Raw genomic sequence first — 20,417 nt, 5'->3', positions numbered from 1 at the left:
TTCTGGAGAATAAATTATATGCCAAATTGGAGAAATGTTTGTTTGCGGTGCAAGAGCTTCCGTTCTTGGGATATCTGCTTTCTGATTCTGTGCGAGCAGGCTGCTCCTATTCCCCTTTTCACCATCTCAGGGAATCTAGGGTGTTTTAGCCCAGGCACGAGGACACATCATTCCTACCATCAAGGTTTGAATGTGGGCTGAGCAGAGCAGGGAGAGAAGTCAGGGATTTGCTAGGAGGTGACCCTTCCCCTGCTTCTCGCCTAGAGCCTGGCTTGCTAGTTTATCTGTATGTCTGAGATCCCGTCCGGCGTGACACTTAACCCCTGGGTTGCCACGTATCAAATCCAACACCGTTAAACATGACAAAACATATACTACAAAACCATTAAAAGACAGACCACTGCTGTCTAGTGTAGCATTAAGAATGCCAAGTCATACATGGGACATAAAAAGTGAATACATAAAACCATGTCAGAGCACAACTCCCAACAAAATCCCGCAACATTGGCACCAGCTGAGAAACCGCCAGGCGCGAACAATCACCAATACCAAAATTGAATGCCTGTATTACGAGTGTGAAATAGGCGTGGATGTTAAAACTGCTCCTGACTTTGTGTGTTATTAGTTTAAGCAGACTGTGATTGTCTGTCACGGCCATGGTCATGGTCGTGATTCCTGAACCGCATGCGGTTGTCAGCGGTTTTGGTTTGGTTGTCAATCACAGGTGAGGGCTGTGGTATTTGCCTCACCTGTGGTTGCCGCTGGCAACAGTATGTATGTGGCAGCATAGCAGTCTGAGCTGTATCGTTGCAGCTTGCTATGTTGTGCATGCGGTTGCACTTGGCTTGTGTGTTTATGTATGCACTTTGTATGTCTGGTGTGCACGAGGTCTTATGTTAGGTGTGCACTGTGACATTTCCCTTCACTGTGGCTGTCCGTGGCAACGTTTGATTTATGTACATGTGGTGGCAGTGTCTCGGCCTTCTGGCTGACTCCCTGGACATGGTTGCCACCCATGTCGTTGCCTGCAGTAACAGCTGCAGTGTGTTGTGCATTTGGACACTTCCCCTTTAAGTGGTTTCACTTCCCTGGTTAGTCTTGGAAGGGTTAATTCCCTCTCCTTGTGTGTCTGTGTGGGTGTGGCCACTTTGGGCTATAAAGCCTCTTTGGATATCAGTTGCTGAGGGGTTCTTCAGCCATGCTTTGCTGGAGACACCCTCCTGGTTATTCCATCTGCCAGTGGGGGCCACCCTTGTTTTTTTTTTTTTTAAATATGTTTTATTAATTTATAATGCAAAAATTCATATCCATATTACAATTATAATATTATAAAATCCTTCAGTCCGTAAATTTGTGATTTGCAACATGATTAAGAATAATTTCATGCAAGTATCCATGCTTATGGAGACAAAAAAAAGTAAAAATGGAGATCTCGCTTGCTGGGGGAAAGGCAGGATACGTCCGCCATTCACAGCCTAATAGGCAAAACAAACACACAGAGCATCCCACTTGACATATTGTTATCTATAGAGGGGAAAAAAGGTTAGGGGCCCTCAGCCCGGGTGACAGCCAGGGAGCGAGCGAGCGCCCCGCGCTCTCTCCCCCGATCATAGGCGGGAAATTGACAGGATTGACCATCATGTAACCATTCATCCAGTGCTCACATTAACCGTACGTAGCGGGCCTACTGCGATCTTTGATCGCAAGCATTTCATAAAACAAATTTGGGGGTCCAGCAGTCTTCCATCGCAGTAGAGAAGGAACTTCTTGCATATTTTGCTGCCTCATCCCCATGTAGTTAAATTGAGAGTTTAATGCCCGACTTAACCGTAGCTCACATATGTCCACACCAGTGTCTCGCATATAAAGGGACTCAGCTCGAGTATCACTCGGTGATCACCGGCATTTAGGGAAGATGTAGACATAAGCATTACCTAAAACCGGCTCTGTCCCGCTAAGAGAACACCTCTTGGTACCCATACAACCTGTGTCATATCACTGCCTGCAGTCGAGCCACATGTCTGTCAGAGAGAGCCGCGTCCTAGGGCACACCCATTCGCCGGGCTGCCCAATATCCCGGGCCCCGGATCCCCACCCATAACCGGCACAGTGTAGTGGTTCAATTAAACATTTTGGTTCGTTTTTAAAAAGAATTTAACCGTTGTTTAATGGCGGAAGGTCCTGCCATCCCCCAGCATTCCTAGAGATACTCCAGTTCCCAAGTGCAACTTCACTTCCTTTACTATTTATAATTCATATAGAAAAGACCGGACCAATAGGATCATTCCCAACCCCCCCCCGCCCAGCCCCCCCCCCCCCACCTTGCAGGAAGGAAAAAAAAAAAAAAAAAAAAAAGAAAATAACCCAGATTAATTATTTAAGCTTGTCCCAGTCTGCCCACAGTTTGCCCCACTTTAGATAGGATCCTCTTTGTTTATACAAAATCCTCTCATAACTTTTCACTTTCTCAACCAAGCTTAACCAATGGTTGCAGTCTGGAGCAGAAGAGGAAAACCATAATCTGGAAATGAGAAGCCTGGCCAAAAACATTACTTTAATCAATAGTTGGCGTTTTATAGGCTGGTAATTGACCTCTGATAAATCTCCCAGGACCCATATCCTGGGGGACAGAGGAATAGCAATATTAAGTTTACGAGCCAAGTTAATTTGGACCGATCTCCAATAGCTGCTCACCATTGGGCAGTCCCAAAACAGATGTAAATGATCCGCCTCGGAATCGCCACAGCGTGGGCAGTCAGAGGAGGCTCTAAGTCCTCTCCTATATAACCACAGCGGTGTCACATATATTTTGTGCAAAATATTAAATTGTACAACAGTGTGATTAAAGTTGTGTGAAACAAATTTTAAGCTTTCCCCTATATTCTCCCAATCTGGAGAACCCATCTCTAGAAGTACAGAAGACCAGGATCTTTGTCCTGGAGAAAGAACACCCAAAAAAAATCCTTTCATTAAGTGTCTATAACAGTGTGATATCTTAATTCTTGTGACAACTTTTTTACAGAGTAAATCATGTAAAAATTGGGGAGTATCTATAGAAAGAAGGTGACTATTCAAAGTACTAGAAAGTGCTGACCTCAATTGAAAGTATGCATACCAAGCCACCTCGCCCAGGTTTGTTCTTTGCCTTAGCTCCGTCGGGGACAGGATTTGTCCGCCGCTGACCACCTGATATAAGTATTGAACATTCTTAGTCCTCCAATACTGGCAACAACCCAAATCCCCTAACTCCAAGAGCTTTGAGTTGTGCCACAATGGAGTACAGATAAGTGATGCCTTGACTCCACACCAGCTCCTTATAACCAGCCACGTCTTTATAGCCATTCTGCAAAAGAGTGTATACCCAATCTGTGGATTTGATAAATAATCAGACTCCAGTACAGTAAAAAAATCTGAAAAACCTGAGTCTTTCACCGCTCTGTTGCAGAAATGGCTACTTTCCCAATCATTAAAAAAACAAAGTTGAGAGGCCACAAAATAGCCCTTAAAATAAGGGAGGTTAAGACCTCCCTGATTATAGGGCATGGAAAAATAGAGTGCCTTCAGTCTCACGCGCTTCCTCCCCCATAATAGATCGTTCAGCATCCGCTCTATCAATCTAAAATACTTGTCCGTGATCCATACAGGCGAGTTGCGAAGGACATAAAGAACCTGGGGCAGCACTACCATTTTTATTAGAGAGATTCTATCCGCTCTTGCGGGCAAGATTTTTTGCCATATCTTAATTTTGGCCCTCAGCTTTTTCAACAGGGGAATCAAATTGAGTTGAAGGTATTCTTGAGGTTTGACAGAAACTGAAATCCCCAGGTATTTTATTGAATCAGAGATTGTTAGCTGATTGTCCTAGTCGCCTCGCAACTCATCTATAGGGAGGAGAACAGTCTTCTCCCAGTTAATCTGCAAACCAGACGGAGCAGAAAAAGAGCCCACCAAATCCATTATTCGAGGAAGAGTGGTTTCTGTTTGATGGACAAAAACCAAGATATCGTCTGCATAGAGGGATACACGATCATGCTTCCCCATTACACCGAAGCCAGACACCTGCGAGTCTTGCCTAATACTAACTGCTAAGGGTTCAATATAAATATTAAACAAGAGGGGGGAAAGAGGGCATCCTTGGCGAGTGCCTCTTCCTAGGGAAAAACTCTCAGTGATCTTGTCATTAATCCTAATCCTGGCAACTGGAGAGCCATATAATAACTGCACCATCGACATAAATCTCGGACCAAAACCCATTTTTTTCATCACCTCCCAGAGAAAAATCCACTCCACCCTGTCGAAGGCTTTTGTAGCATCCAACGACAGGATGGAGCGGGAGCCGCACCCCGGGGACTGAATATTCATAAATAACCTATGCAAATTATGATGGGTGCCTCTCTTTGGCATAAAGCCATTTTGATCTGGGTGGATAATGCTGGATATAACCCGCGAAAGCCTCCTAGCCAAAACTTTTGATAGTAGCTTAGCATCAGTATTTAGTAAAGAAATTGGTCTATAGGAACTCATTTCTATCGGGTCTTTATCCTTTTTGGGAATTAAAACAATAAGAGCTTCCATCATAGAACAAGGTAGACCCCCTCCCTGTGTTGCTTGGGAAAAAACCTCTAGTAGCTGGGGAAGAATCACATCACTGTACTTACGGTAAACCTCGTATGGAAGGCCATCCATCCCTGGCGACGAGTTCCCCGAGATGGACCCCAAGGCCTCCTGGAGCTCCGAAAGAGACAACTCCTCTTCCAGATACTCTATTTGGGCTTCACTTAAAGTAGAAAGTGGAATCCTCTCCAAGAACTGCGCCGCCAGATCGGATGACAAGCCGAGAGAGGAACTATATATGTGGGAGAAATATTTTAAAAAAGCATCCCTAATTCCTTCTGGGTCTGTTGTAATTTCCCCCTCTGTGTTGCGAATCGAGACAATAGATTGATTTTTCTTATCTTGTTGTGTAATTATCCTGGCTAAAAGCTTACCAGGGCGTCCGGACTCCGAAAAATATTTTAGGCCCTTAAAGAAGACTCTATGGTTTGCTTTCTCTATTATATATTTCTCCAAAAAACAACTGGCCTTCTGCATCTCTTCCCTGTTATACTCGGAAGGTTGGCTGGTAAATCGTGCAGTTGTGTCTGCAGCAGCTTTGACCAGGGGGGCCACCCTTGTGGTCATAAACAAACTGTGACTCTTAGGTTTATGTTGATGTCCACTTGATGTTTTCCTTTGTGATGTTATGCACCTATGGATCTGGGTTCCTGTGTGTTTGTGTGTGTGCTGTGTCCATTGGTGTTTGGGTGTGGACACTTGCTGTATTGCACGGGATCCAGTCTGTGTGTCTGTGGCAGGTAGGTGTGGAAGTGCTTTTCAGCCTCCTGCCATATCCATAGGCTGTTTATGTTCTCTTTCCTTTGCAGCTTGGCTAGTGAGACCCCTGTTCCTCCGTGCCTAGGAAGGACAGCTCGTCTTCCCCTGCTCCTTGTTCCAGGGCAATCCTAATTCTGTCGTCCTGGCCAAGCAGCGCTTAACATCTTTGGGCATCGCACGGCTGAGGGTTTTCCCCATCCTCAGCCGTGACATTGTCTATTGTTGTGACTTAGATGAAGATCAGATCACATTTTATGACCAATTTGTGCAGAAATCCATATCATTCCAAAGGGTTCACATACTTTTTCTTGCAACTGTAAATACTCGACAAAGTCCGGTATGGCAGACACATCGCCGCTCCAAATAAGGAGCATATCATCGATGTATCTGCCATACCATACCATGGTGAAGATAAAAGCATGTACTGTTAATATACTGATCTACAATAAAGACGACCTATACTGACGGATGCTGGAGAATATTCCTTTATTTCTCTGATTATACATCAGGGCAGTATAGCACCCCACAATATACAGCACCTCACAGTATACAGCACTTCACAGTATACAGTATACAGCACCGCACAGTATACAGTAGAGCAGTATAGCACCCCCGGGTATACAGCACCCCACAGTATACAACCCCCCACAATATACAGCCCCCAACAATATACAGCACCCCACAATATACAGCACCTCACAGTATACAGCACCTCACAGTATACAATATACAGCACCTCACAGTATACAGTAGAGCAGTATAGCACCCCACACTATACAGCACCCCACAGTATACAGTAGAGCAGTATAGCACCCCACAGTATATAGCACCCCACAGTATACAGTAGAGCAGTATAGCACTCCACAATATACAGCACCCCACAGTATACAGCACCTCACAGTATACAGTAGAGCATTATAGCACACCGCAACTGCACCTAAACTATACAGAATACAGCACCTCACAGTATACAGTATACAGCACTCCACAGTATACAGCACCCCACAGCATACAGCACCCCACAGTATACAGCACCCCAGGTATACAGTAAAGCAGTATAGCACCCCACAGTATACAGCAACCCAATGGTATACATCACCCCATCAGTATACAGCACCCCACAGTATACAGCACCCTAGGCATACAGTAAAGCAGTATAGCACCACATAATATACATCACCCCACAGTATGCAGCACCCCAGGTATACAGTAAAGCAGTATAACACCCCAGAGTATACAGCACCCCAGAGTATAAAGCTCCCCACAGTATACAGCACCCCACCGTATAAAGCACCCCACCAAATACAGTAAAGTAGTATAGCACCCCACAGTGTACACCAACCCAATGGTATACAGCACCTGACACTATACAGCACCCCACAGTATACAGTAGAGCAGTATAGCACCCCACAGTATACAGCAACCCAACGGTATACAGCCCCACACAGTATACAGCACCCCACCATATACAGCCCCCCTTCATATGCAGTAAAACAGTATAGCACCCCACAGTACACAGCACCCCACGGTATACAGCACCCCACTGGTATACAGCACCCCACAGTATACAGCACACCAGGTATACAGTAAAGCAGTATGGCACCCCACAGTATACAGCAACATAACGGTATACAGCACCCCACAGTATACAGTAGAGCAGTATAGCACCCTACAGTATACTGCTCCCCTAGTATACATCACCCCACCGTATATAGCACCCCATCATATACAGTAAAGCAGTATAGCACCCCACAGTATACAGCAACCTAACGGTATACAGCACGCCACACTATACAGCACCCCACAGTATACAGTAGAGCAGTATAACACCCCACAGTATACAACACCTCACAGTATACAGCACCCCACCGTATACAGTACTCCACCATATACAGTAGACCAGTATAGCACTCCACAGTATACAGCAGCCCACAGTATACAGCACCCCCATAGTATACAGTAGAGCAGTATAGCACACCCCAATATACAGCCCCCACAGTATACAGCACCCCACAGTATACAGTAGCTTACAGTATATTAGTATAACAGCCCCTGTCACCTTTTCCTGATGTAATCTTCACAAAAATAGCTCCACAGTTAAGGCAAACTTCTCCTGCAGCAACACTCCTGGTAGAAAGGACCTGTGATTACTTCATAGCCATGTGACCTGTAATATTGCTAGGTCACTGGTCACATGGTGATGATGTCATCTAAGGTCCTTTCTCCTAAGAGAATCACAGCTCTCACAGTTCGCTGCCTGGAGTGCCAGCAGGCAGGCATGGCATGGCAGCACCCCCCTCCCCCGTGTAGCTGACAGCCTAACACCTGGGGGTGCCACGTATAACTGCGGCGCTGAACACAGAATACATGTATCGCTTCCTACCGAAATACTTCACTAAAGGTTTTACCACAAATATTACTGCAGCGCTGAACGCTGAATATATTTAGTTTTTCGACCGAAATACGTCACTAAATGTTTTGCCACATATAACTGCAACAGTGAATGTTGAATATATTTAGTTTTTGTACTGAAATAATAATAACTGCAGAAGTGAAATGAGTATATATTTTTCTTTGCGTACTGAAATAGGCCATTAAACTCTTTCACCACAAATAAATGTAACAGTAAAGTGTGTATATTGTTTTCCTTTTTGTACTGAAATAGGACACTGTACGCTTTAAATACATATAACTGCAGAAGTGAAATGTGTATATATTTTTCCTTTTTGTACTGAAATAGGCCACTAAAGTCTTTCAACACAAATAACTGCAGAAGTTAAATGCGTATATATTTTCCTTTTTTCACAGATATAAGCCACTAAAGGCTTTTCAACTAGCACTTGTACCCCAATAACAAGAACAAATTGCTGAAATGCCAGAGCTGTATAATGGCTATTTGGATCCCGAAATAATGTTTCCCTGCACTTGTAAATAGCTATTTTTTTCACAATGAGGTTTTTCTAGCACTGTCCCTAGCGACTTGAGACGTCTCTCCCTGCACTAAGATGCTGTGAAATGATTCCTCCCTATCATTTCCCTGCAATTTGAATAATATTTCCCTGCACTTATAAATCGCTTTTTTTTTCACAATTCGATTTTCAGTATAACTCTCCCTAGTGCCTGCAACGTCTGTCCCTGCACTTAGAACGCTAGAAAATGGCTGAATCCAAGATGGCTGCGTGTATTCATAGGGCTGTAACATGACAGGACTGGCTGGCTGCTGATTGGCTGCATGCATGGCATTATGGGTCAGCCCATCTTGCCAGAATTCCTTGCCCCATGTCTTCACACATGTAGCCGCCATTTTAGGAAAAATTGCAATTCGTTACCACAAAGTGCAAGGAAATCCGCATTCATTGCAAATCGAATTTTTCCTGAAAATCGGATCGAATTCCACTTCATCTGATTCGATTTGCTCATCTCTAGTAATCAATATCATATCAATTGTATGAGGAGACGGTTCGCGCAGTTGGCACATGCCGTCTCTCTTCCTGTTCACCGCTGAAGTCTATGGCAAAGACCAAAGACTGCAGCAGTGAAGAGGAAGAGAGAAGGGAGATGGCACATGCACATTGCACGTGCCATCTCCTAATACAGCTGATCTGCTGGTGTTGGACCCTTGACGATCTGATATTGATTATCTATCCTGAGGAAAAGACATCAGTTAAAAAGTGTTGGAAAACCCCTTTAAATTCTCACCGTTTTCTGTCAGTGAATGGGTTATATAGTGAGGAAGACATCTTTTAAGGTGTATATGGCGGATTTGTTGTGGAAATTTCTCTGGATGGAAATCTGTTCCTTACTTCTGAATGGGACTGTTTCTACAGGAAGCATATGGATTTCTGCAGACCGCATTCAGATCAATTGGACAGTTGCAAAAATGTCTCCAACAAAACTACTAGATGTCTGTATCATCATAGTTCTAGCAGCTGCCGGGTTCCTACAATTACTTCGAGATAGGCAATCTTGTGTGAGCTAAACACATATACTCCACAAATCCACTGTGTCCAGGATTTGGTAAAATGCAAGAATGAAGAAAATGCCTGCAGCTCTCGGGCGATTTTCTGGACTATGTACTCTATAGCTGTAGAATAGTTTTTAGTTCCGTACAGATGGTAAACGATGTCCCCATTCACTGATGGCAAGCAGAGAGCTTTAACATGGTTACACAAAGTATAAATATGTTTCAAAAAGTTTCACTATATAATAATTTTAACTTTATATATCAGAAAAATGCATGTAACATGAGAATTCAGTCAATAAATTTGAGATGACATTGACTAGGTTTGTGATCTGCATATAGATGTTCACCTAGAGACACATTTTACTGAAAATACAGGGTGAAATGCCAGCCAGACTCATATTTAGGGCTCATCACGCACACGGATGTACGTTTGGTCCGCATCCGTTCCACATTTTTTGAGGATCAGATGCTGACCCATTCATTTCGATGGGGACGAAAAAGATACAGACAGCACATGGTGAGCTGTCCGCATCTGCAGGTGTGTTCCGCGATGCCACCCAAAGATAGAATATGTCCTATTATTGTCTGCTTTGCAAACAAGGATAGGACATTTCTGCAGAAGTTAAAAAATAAATGGTGGCATGCACTTGGCAGGGATGTGTGTTTTGCAGATGCGCAAAACCCTTACAGACGTGTGCATGAGCCCTTACTTCTATTATTCCCCATGTGATATTGCAATAGCCACCATATAACACAGTCCTTAAACAGGTCCTGTCACCAGAAAATGCAGTGTAATCTGAAGGCAGGATGTTATAGAGCAGGAGGAGCTGAGCAGATGGCTATATAGTTTTGAGGGAAAAGATTCAGTAAAACATGTAATTTACACATTTAAAGCTCTTCACTTTGTGATCCATTGTACACTGGTGTGGTGTTATAAGTGACTGACATATATTCATCTGTCAGATATGCTCTGTGTGTGTGTGTGTCAGATATGCTCTGTGAACAATGAAGTCAGAAATAAATAATAATAATATATCAATCTGCTCAGCTTCTCCTGCTCTATAACATGCTGCCTGCAGATTGCATTACATTTTGTGGTGACAGGTCCTCTGTAGGCTACTTTCACATCTGTGGCATTGAGATCCAGCAGCCAGTTCCGGTAGAGAATGCCAAGAATTGGCCACACACAAGTCATAGCGTGCAGTGCTTTCTATTTGTCCAATTTTCTGCATTTTTGCTAGATTGCAGACAGATCTCTGCTGGATCCCTTTATAGTTAATAGGGCCAGTGGGCATTCTGGTTGCATCCAGCATTGCCGGAACCAGACCAGCCTGCCGGAATAGCTGCTGCAGATGGGAAACTAGACTTAAAATCCTTTAATGACTGATATATTTTTGTATAGTTGCACCCCCTCTCACATGAGCATAAATATAATTTACAATATATCTATGCCAAAGTCAACCTGATGACTGAATACAGTATAACATAAAACATTTCCCATCCCTACTTAAACCTAAAGCTTGTTTTACAGAAAGCTTATAACATCATTTATATGGTATAATTATGTTACAGATCATTGTATTGCACTATAGCTAGGATCACATTTTTCAGTTCTCACTTTCCATGAATGTGAAATGCACTTACAAGCACACAGTTTATATACCTAGTGAATATAGAAGACCAGAAACCTTCGACAGATAAGGAGGGAAGACTGGGATATCTCTCTTACAAACTGGAAAGGGTTTGCTACTTAAGTAATTAAAGGTTAAAGTAGACCTGGTCAGTATTTCAACATTATTGCTCCTATCCAACATATCTAAAAGCATCTGAAAACATTTGTTCAAACTTTGTGTGAATTGCACAAGGGACATACTGTACCGGTGAGTTTTCGGAGATGCTGGTGGGAAATTCCGCAGTACAGTTTGAGAGTTGCAGAAAGCATGGTGTTATGAATGTGCAGTCCGGCCTCCCTTCCTGGAGAGGCCGTGCATACTTCAGTGTCCTATCTTTATAGTTATCCTGAAGGACAGCACCTGATGATATGCAGCAAGCTTCTAGAAGACCAGTGGATGGAGTCCAAGGACAGAGAAAGCCCAAGGGTGGGGGGAGCCAGAAAGAGGCAAAAGAATTTAGTCACAAGTTCACACAGCAAATATCTTTCATCTTTACTGTACACAGCTGCAAATGAAGTGAAGTCTGTATTGAGATTCGCATGGGCTTCCTCCGGGAGACCTTGAAAGAGTATTAAGACACATCTTTCCTTAGGGTGGTTTCACATCACGTTTTATGCCTCCGTTTGACGTATATGTTAGAAATAAAGGATACAAAAGCGCTGCACACCACCTTCTGATATCCTTTAGAGTGCAGTAAAAAATGGAACTTTATTGTGAACGGATGGCACTGTATGGCATCAGCCTGAGGCATTCGTTTAACATATATGTTTTTTGTATACAAAAGAGATGGGGAAAACGCAATGTGAACCCAGGCTTTAAAACATTTATACTGATATGCTTTGGAAGCATTTTAAATCTTCCCACTCAATTATTCAGGGTCCATGAACATATTTGCCGCTAAACTATATTCAAGCTATATACTGGCTCTATATACTATAGGTCCGATCTATGGAACCAATGAGATTTAAAGGGTGGGCCACGAAAAAAAATAAAAAGAACAGAACCCTGTACAGGATAATGGATAATAGAAGAATGACGTACTTACCCGTTCCAAGAGATGATACACGTGTTTGTGCCAGTGGCTATGCAAAGTTTTGCCTATCTTATCCACTGGTAGATCCGGGGGGCAACGGGGCAATTGCCCCCACCCCCGAGCTGCTTAGAGGTGGGGGCGGCGGCCACAGGGCACAGGGAGATGAGCGCTTCCATTGTGGAAGCGTTCATCTCCATGGTCATCTGTATCGCCGTCCTCAGGACTGCGATACGGATGGCTGTGCTGCCAGAGCAAACAGGCAGGGGAGGGAGAGGCGTGTCCCTTCCCCTTCCTCTGATAGGCTGCAGGCACTAGGCAGGCAGCCTATCAGAGGCCGCCTGAGCCGTACAGCGCGGGACAGAGGCCAGAAGAGGCCTGCATCGCATCGCTGACATGGAGGTAAGTATAAGTGTTTTTTTTTTTTTTTAATATGTACAATAGTTTTACTGCCACATGAGGGGGGGACCTCTTGTTACTGGCACATTAGTGGGGCCTCTTGTTACTGGCACATTAGGGGGGGCTCTTGTTACTGGCACATTAGGGGGGCCTCTTGCTACTGGCACATTAGGGGGGCCTCTTGTTACTTGCACATTAGGGGGGGACTCTTGTTACTAGCACATTAGGGGGGCCTCTTGTTACTTGCACATTAGGGGGGCCTCTTGTTACTTGTACATTAGGGGGGCCTCTTGTTATTGGCACATTAGGGGGGCCTCTTGTTACTTGCACATTAGGGGGGGCCTCTTGTTACTGGCACATTGGGGGGCCTTTTGTTACTTGCACATTAGGGGGGCCTTTTGTTACTGGCACATTAGGGGGGCCTCTTGTTACTGGAACATTAGGGGGTCTATTGTTACTGGCACATTAGGGGGGGCCTCTTTTTACTGGCACATTGGAGGGGCTCTTGTTACTGGCACATTAGGGGGGCTCTTGTTACTGGCACATGATTGGGGAGGGGCTCTTGTTACTGGCACATGATTAGGGGGGCTCTTGTTACTGGCACATGATTGGGGGGCTCTTGTTACTGGCACATGATTGGGGGGTGTTCTTGTTACTCCTCTGGCAGCCTATCAGAGGCTGACACAAGCAGCACGATGAAGTCATCGCACCACCTGAGCCGTACAGCGCGGGACATAGGCCGGAAGAGGCCTGAATCGCATCGCTCACATGTAGGTAAGTATAAGTGTTTTTTTTATTTTATATGTACAATAGTTTTACTGGCACATTAGGGGGGCCTCTTGTTACTTGCACATTAGGGGGGCCTCTTGTTACTGGCACATTAGGGGGGCCTCTTGTTACGGGCACATTAGGGGGCCTCTTGCTACTGGCACATTAGGGGGGCCTCTTGTTACTGGCACATTAGGGGGCTCTTGTTACTGGCACATTGGGGGGCTCTTGTTACTGGCACATTAGGGGGGCTCTTGTTACTGGCACATTAGGGGGCTCTTGTTACTGGCACATGATTGGGGGTCTCTTGTTACTGGCACATTGGGGGGCTCTTTTTACTGGCACATGATTGGGGGCTCTTGTTACTGGCACATGATTGGGGGGCTCTTGTTACTGGCACATGATTGGGGGGTTCTTGTTACTGGAACATGATTGGGGGAGGCTCTTGTTACTGTCACATGATTTGGGGGTGTTCTTGTTACTCCTCTGGCAGCCTATCAGAGCCCGACACAGGCAGCACGATGAAGTCATCGCACCACCTGAGCCGTACAGCGCGGGACATAGGCCGGAAGAGGCCTGAATCGCATCGCTCACATGGAGGTAAGTATAAGTGTTTTTTTTATTTTTATATGTACAATAGTTTTACTGGCACATTAGGGGGGCCTCTTGTTACTTGCACATTAGGGGGGCCTCTTGTTACTGGCACATTAGGGGGGCCTCTTGTTACTGGCACATTAGGGGGGCCTCTTGTTACGGGCACATTAGGGGGGCCTCTTGTTACTGGCACATTAGGGGGGCCTCTTGTTACTGGCACATTAGGGGGCACTTGTTACTGGCACATTGGGGGGCTCTTGTTACTGGCACATTAGGGGGGCTCTTGTACTGGCACATTACGGGGCTCTTGTTACTGGCACATGATTGGGGGTCTCTTGTTACTGGCACATTGGGGGTCTCTTGTTACCGGCACATTGGGGGGCTCTTTTTACTGGCACATGATTGGGGGTTCTTGTTACTGGCGCATGATTGGGGGGCTCTTGTTACTGGCACATGATTGGGGGGTTCTTGTTACTGGAACATGATTGGGGGAGGCTCTTGTTACTGGCAAATGATTGGGGGGCTCTTGTTACTGGCACATGATTGAGGGCTCTTATTACTGGCACATGATTGGGGGCTCTTGTTACTGGCACATTAGGGGGGCCTCTTCTTACTGGTACATTAGGGGGGCCTCTTGTTAATGGCACACAACGGGGGGCTCTTGTTACTGGCACGTGATTGGCGGGCATCTATGGGGGCACATTTTACTGGCACATTATTGGTGGGCACTATAGAGGCATCTACTGAGGCCACAAAAATGAGTATTTTATATGGGGGGCTCTGTACAGTGGCATTTTATATTGGGACACATTATGGTGGGTACTATGGGGAAGGGGGAGAGGAGTACTATGGGGTCATCTATGGGGGCACTAAGAAGGGGTATTTTATACTTGCAAATTATGAGGAACACTGAGGGCATCTACTGGGGCACTATATATGGGAGATTTTATACTGGTACATTATGGGGGACACTAGGAGGAAGGGGGGAGAGGAGCGTATTTTATACTGGCACATTATGTGCGCACTATGGGGACATTAGCTCAACTGGGGGCATTACAAGGGGGTATTTTTTGCACGGTCTATTATAAGGAGAATTGTTACTACTGGGGGGGGGGCATTATGGTGGGCTTTATTACTCCCTCATGGTATGACCTCCTAGTAGCAGCACCAGCCTCTCCCTACTCTCCGACCCCACTGCCCCTTCTCCAAATCCTTATTATGAAATCTTTCTCATTAGGATAAAACACAACATCAGCTTCACCGAGCCCCCGGTCAAAGTGTTGAAGTGGTGTGCGATATTCCCAAGGGCCAAGCGAAGTAACTGTAAGTTTTCATTTGAAATATAGTATAGTATAATAAATAGTTTGTTATACACCTATAGCATACACTGTGCCACACAATATACAGTATACCACTACATTGTGTGGTCTTGTGGCGGCGGACAGAAAATAATCTTATCCAGTAGCCAATTTGAGTATGCTGCATGTTTTCTTTTGTTTTTTATCCCCCTCCTTTAACCCTTGCACAATTGACAGCATATTTTCAGGTGAAGCAATTTCAGTATCTGTCAACATATTTTTCTGCTCGTATCACATGTGTCCAAAAATTTAAGTTAATAAAATCTAAAAGTAGTTTTCCTGTCACCATGCCTCCCCCCCACAATTTTTTTTAATAAAAACGAATTAAAAAGTCATATATATTCCCTTAAAATGGTTACGTCACAATGAGATTCGCTATGACACTCATTGCCATGTAGGCTGGCCGCATGAGCTCTTGTGTAGGTGGTGCGTGCTGGCTGCAGCCTTCCTACTGTATGAGCTGTGTCCTGTGAATATTCTGCTCCTTTTGTCTGTATCACAGTGTGGTTCACTGTTAAACCAATTGCCTTGTAGACTGGCTGCATGTTCTCTTGTGTACTGACTGTGGTTCATGTTCCCATGTATGCTGGTTGCTTAGGTGATGCGTGCTGGCTGCGGCTTTCATAGTGTGTGAACTGTGTCCTGTGGATTGTGTACTCCCTGTGTCTATTTAGGGTTAATTTGTCCCTGAGCTTTTTTGAATATTGAGTGGTCAGTTGGCTCACTATTCTATTTAGACCTGTGTGCGATATACCTGAGGGTTCGGTCTGTCTCCAGGAATGCTGAGTGCAGGGTGCTTGCGCTCCTGACTTGTATTCTGCCTGGCTATTCATTTATGTCTTTGTGTCCAGATCTGTCTGTGAATGCCATGCTCCCTGTATCCCTGTTCGGCATGGGTTCCAGGCATGTTTGCACATCTGTCTCTGAACACCATGCTCCCTCTTATGCATGGGTTCCAGGCATGTTTTGTATGTCTGAGTGTGCCATGCTCCCTGATCCGCACGACTTCCAGGCTATGTAACCATTTTTCTATGTTGCAATGTCTTCATGTCCTGTCTGTGAATGCCATGCTTCCAGTTCCACATGGGTTACAGGCATGTTTGTATGTCTTGGTGTGAACATCTTGTTCCCTGTTTCGCGTGGGTTCCAGGCATGCTTGCATTTCTGATTATGTTTTGATCTGTCTGTGTTCTCCTTGCTCCATGTATCCTGACTTGCATGGGTTCCTGGCTATTTTGCTCTGTCTGTGATCCTGTATCCTAGTCGTGTCTGAACAGTGTTAAATATTGCATACCTGGATTGATACCTTACATTAGTGCCTTAATTTCCTTCCAGGTCAGCTGCCAAGTGTACTGGGACCATTCCAGGAGGTAGCGGTCTGGTTGCCATCCTGGCGAACACCAGATCCCTGAATAGGGGTTAAAGTATAACTGTTGTTTTTTTTTGTTTTTTTTGGAGTATTGGATTGTGGTGAATCCATGTGGTGAATTGTGATTGATATCTCCTTGGTGGCCCTATTTCAACTTTTCACTGTGTATTCAATTACCCCTTAATTCCACAGTTTTATTCCCTGTACTGCCTACTTTTACCTGTGCTTAAAATAGGGTTGCTAGGCAGGGTCTGTCTATGTGCTGAAGGACGGAGGACGCAGAAGAACGCAGCTTGCAAGGTCAGTTTACTGACAGCCAGGGACTGTAAGTAAATTATTAAAGCCAGGTCCTCCCCAGCAGCTGATAACAGTGCCTGGGCTATGTGCACTTCTCCCTGTTCCTGCACTTGGCAGACGCTCCCTCACTCAGCAGAGCTGGAGAAGTAGGGTTGAACCAGCGCACACCAGGGAAGGGAGATCTGCCATCTGCTCAGTGTATAAATGAAAGCAACATGTGGTAAGAGGACCCCCTTGTGCTGCAGGAGATTAACCCTTTAGGGGGAGGGCTCTGGTTACTGACACTTTTGGGGGGCTATTGTTACTGGCTAGTGAGGGCAGGCGGGATTAGCCTCAGGGTGAGGGCAGTGGCGGCCATCTTAGCTGAATAGTGAAATTGCAGTTTTATGCAGACTGGTTGCTAAGGGCTGAATCTTATTAAATATGGGGTAAGTCACTCTAATAGTAACTGATTCTGAAATATCATGTTATTAGTAACTACATACGTGAAAATTGAAATTAGGGTCTAAGTGTGACAGTTATCCTTTAAAGAGTGAAAACCAGGGGAGCACCGGAATAATGCCCTTGGTGTCTGGCCCAAGATCAAAGTGCTCACTTTTGCCACTGATCCGCCTGATCCGTACATCTTACTCAGCTTTGTAACCCACTGTTCATCTTAGTTGTGGTTCCTTCCTGGCTTGGTTTATTATGATTGTGTCTGGTACATTTGTTTAATTAAACATTCATTTTAGCTTTCTCAATATTTTGTTGTCTGTTGTGTGTACGCTTAGGATATGTTCAGGGGTTGTCCTCACGCTTGAACATGACAGGTACCAATAAAAACAACAGCTCGCCACACAAAAAACATGCCCCAGTACAGCTCTGTAGACAGAAACATAAAAAAGATATGGGAAAGGAAACAGACGGTCCTTAAGGAGATTGTGTTTTTTGTTATAGAGTCCAAGCAAGACCAGCTCAACATCTACCTCTACTTGTGACCCATATACGTCTGTGAGTATTTTATTAAATTTCTGCCACAGGGGAGCAATTTTGGAACAGGAGAACCAGATGTGTGTTATAGAACCGATTCCATCACCGCATCTCCAGCAGAGCGTGGAAATTTCCGAATTAATTTTATTTAGGATGACAGGAGTCCTGTACCACCTAGAAATTAGCTTATGGTGTGATTCTTGAAGTCTAGTAGATGTAACTTTAGGTATAGATTAATGCAAAATTGACATGGTTTCTTGCTCATTAAATAGTTTTTTAGCTCGGTCGACCAACTAGACAGGTATGGCGGAGGGGATACAGTCCAATTGATAATGGAATAAAACCTGGATATTCCATAGCATATGGGAGCCTTTTTCAGCATAAATTTAGAGAGATCATGATCACTCTCTTGAGTCACGAATCGAGGATTCAGCACTGAGAGATGCTTCAAGATCTGGTCATACTCCTTTCTAGAGAACTGGGGGAAATCACCACTTTCCAGATATTTCGTATGTTCCATTGGAGAGGCAGCTGAGTATAAAGCTTTCAAAGGCAGCATAAAGCCATTGGGGTGTGAGACGATTCTACTCCTAACTAATCTCAAACTGTTTGGAATCAAGGCCAACAAAGGGAGTTCCAAGCAATTGTTTCCTTTCCTAATTGCGGCATTAAAGACTATTATTCCCAGACACTGGCTGAGCGTGGAAATACCGACTATTCAAGATTGTTTTGAGGAGGTCTTAACTATTAGCCGGTTTGAGAAGCTTAGATGGACTATTGCTGGCAATCCCAAAGAGTACCTCAGGATCTGGGCCAAGTGGTGTGATTATGTTTCCACTAACAAAGTATCTAAGCATTTTGACTTAAAGAACCCTTTAACATTTGATTTCTCTTTTTTCCTTTCTTTTTTGAATTGCCTAATAAAACATGTGACAACTTTTTTTTTTCCCCCATTGTTTGACCCCTTGTTTTGTTTCCCTTACCTTTCCTTACCTCCCCCTTCCTACCTTTCCTTTCACCATTCTACAAGTCAGTCTTCGGATTGATTTATATTGAGTTATCCGAATGATCCTCATACCCAATATGTGCTCGCTTTGTTACGAGTCTTAATTTGATTCCACACTAGATGCTAATCAGTAGAAGTGTCTTTTACCTCATGTTTGATCTTTCTTTTTTGGCTCAGGATTAGATTGTATTATCCTTGTGCTGTTACAACAGGATATATTGCAGAATACGTTGATACAAAGACAATTTTTATTCTTTCAAATGTTTTTATTTTTTAAGTTTGGAAAACAACATAAATTGGGTATCACCATAATTAAACTGACCCACAGAATAAGGTCATCATGTCAATTTTAGCACACAGTGAACATCCAAACCCCACCCTACCCCTATAAACATGGCTGAATTGTGTCTTCTTTCAATGTCACACAATAAAAAATTGTTTTCCTATTTTCTAATACAAGATATGATAAATTAAATCCCATAAATATTGCAACTTGTCCCACTAACAAAAAACCCTATATAGCTATGTTAATTGAAAATTTAAAAAAAGTTTTGGCTTTTGGAAGGCAGTGAGGAAAAAAACAAAACATAAAAACAAAAAGTAGTCTAGTCCTTAAAAGGTTAAACTGCTGTAGTAAAATGGAAGCTGCGCTCTGATTTGTAGCTATGGGCAAAAATCAGTTTTACATTCCATGTTATACATTCTTGCAATTTTCAAGAAGAACTTCCAAAAACATAACAAAACAAAGATTCCATAATAGAAATGAGCAAATCAATTCTAAACTAACCAGATGCGGAGGAGGTGGACCCCATAGCTTTGTTTTTGGTGGTGGTAGCAGTGGCACCTGTAGCCACAGTGGTTGCGATAGGGGCAGTGGTAGCGACAGTGGCACTCAGGAGAAATACAGAGGAGGGAATCATGAGAGGGGCCAAGGAGCTCTCAATGTCATATCACAGTCTGATAAAAGTGACGTGGTGGGTGAGAATGATGATTGTGTGATGGATAGTACATGGAAGTTGGATCGGGGTGCTGGGGAGGTGATAACATCAGAGGAAGAGGTTGGTGGCCAAATCGGCAACAATAAAGAGCAGAGGAAATGAACGGCTAGAACCTCCCAAAAAACTGCCATGGCCAGACCTGCTTCTATTATGATCAGGTCATCCAGTATATATATACACCTGAAGCAAGATGGATATTTGCTGTTTGATGCATTTTAGAAAATTATCCGCTGAGTGGCTTCTCTTACCCAGGGATAGTAATATAATTGTAGGAGCTTTGTTGCACTCTGTATGGGTCTTGCTGTGTAAAGGGTTCCCACCCCAAAATACAATTAATTTAAAGATCACAGCAGTTGAGCTTCAGTTGAAATGCTTTTATTTGTGTATCAGATAGACATGTGGCATTCTCTTACTCAGGATCATCAATATAATAGGAGAAAGGGGAAGTGTAAGCAACGTTCTACCATGTTTCTTTTGGGGACAGGAGGATGTCCATTGAGGAGGAAGTGGGGAAGGTGAATAAGTGCCTGGTGTAGTAACCAAACAAACATGGAAGTGTCAATAGGACCTGACCTTGTTGCTGTTGTGCTGCGTCACCACTACCGTGCAAAATGTTGAC

General features: G+C 44.1%; 1 protein-coding gene across 1 annotated transcript in view; it reads right to left on the bottom strand.

Annotated features, from left to right (window-relative positions):
• The window catches only part of LOC122945424 (steroidogenic acute regulatory protein, mitochondrial-like), a 34,648-nt gene extending 28,871 nt beyond the window's left edge, over positions 1–5,777 (bottom strand). Inside the window, exon 1 of the mRNA XM_044304494.1 lies at positions 5,676–5,777. Coding sequence (XP_044160429.1) covers positions 5,676–5,777 — 102 coding nt within the window. The remainder of the gene's footprint in view (positions 1–5,675) is intronic.
• Between the last annotated feature and the right edge of the window lie 14,640 nt (positions 5,778–20,417).

Source organism: Bufo gargarizans, chromosome 8 (genome assembly GCF_014858855.1).
Source record: "Bufo gargarizans isolate SCDJY-AF-19 chromosome 8, ASM1485885v1, whole genome shotgun sequence".
Classification (NCBI taxonomy): Eukaryota; Metazoa; Chordata; class Amphibia; order Anura; family Bufonidae; genus Bufo; species Bufo gargarizans.
This window is presented reverse-complemented; position numbering and strand designations above follow the sequence as displayed.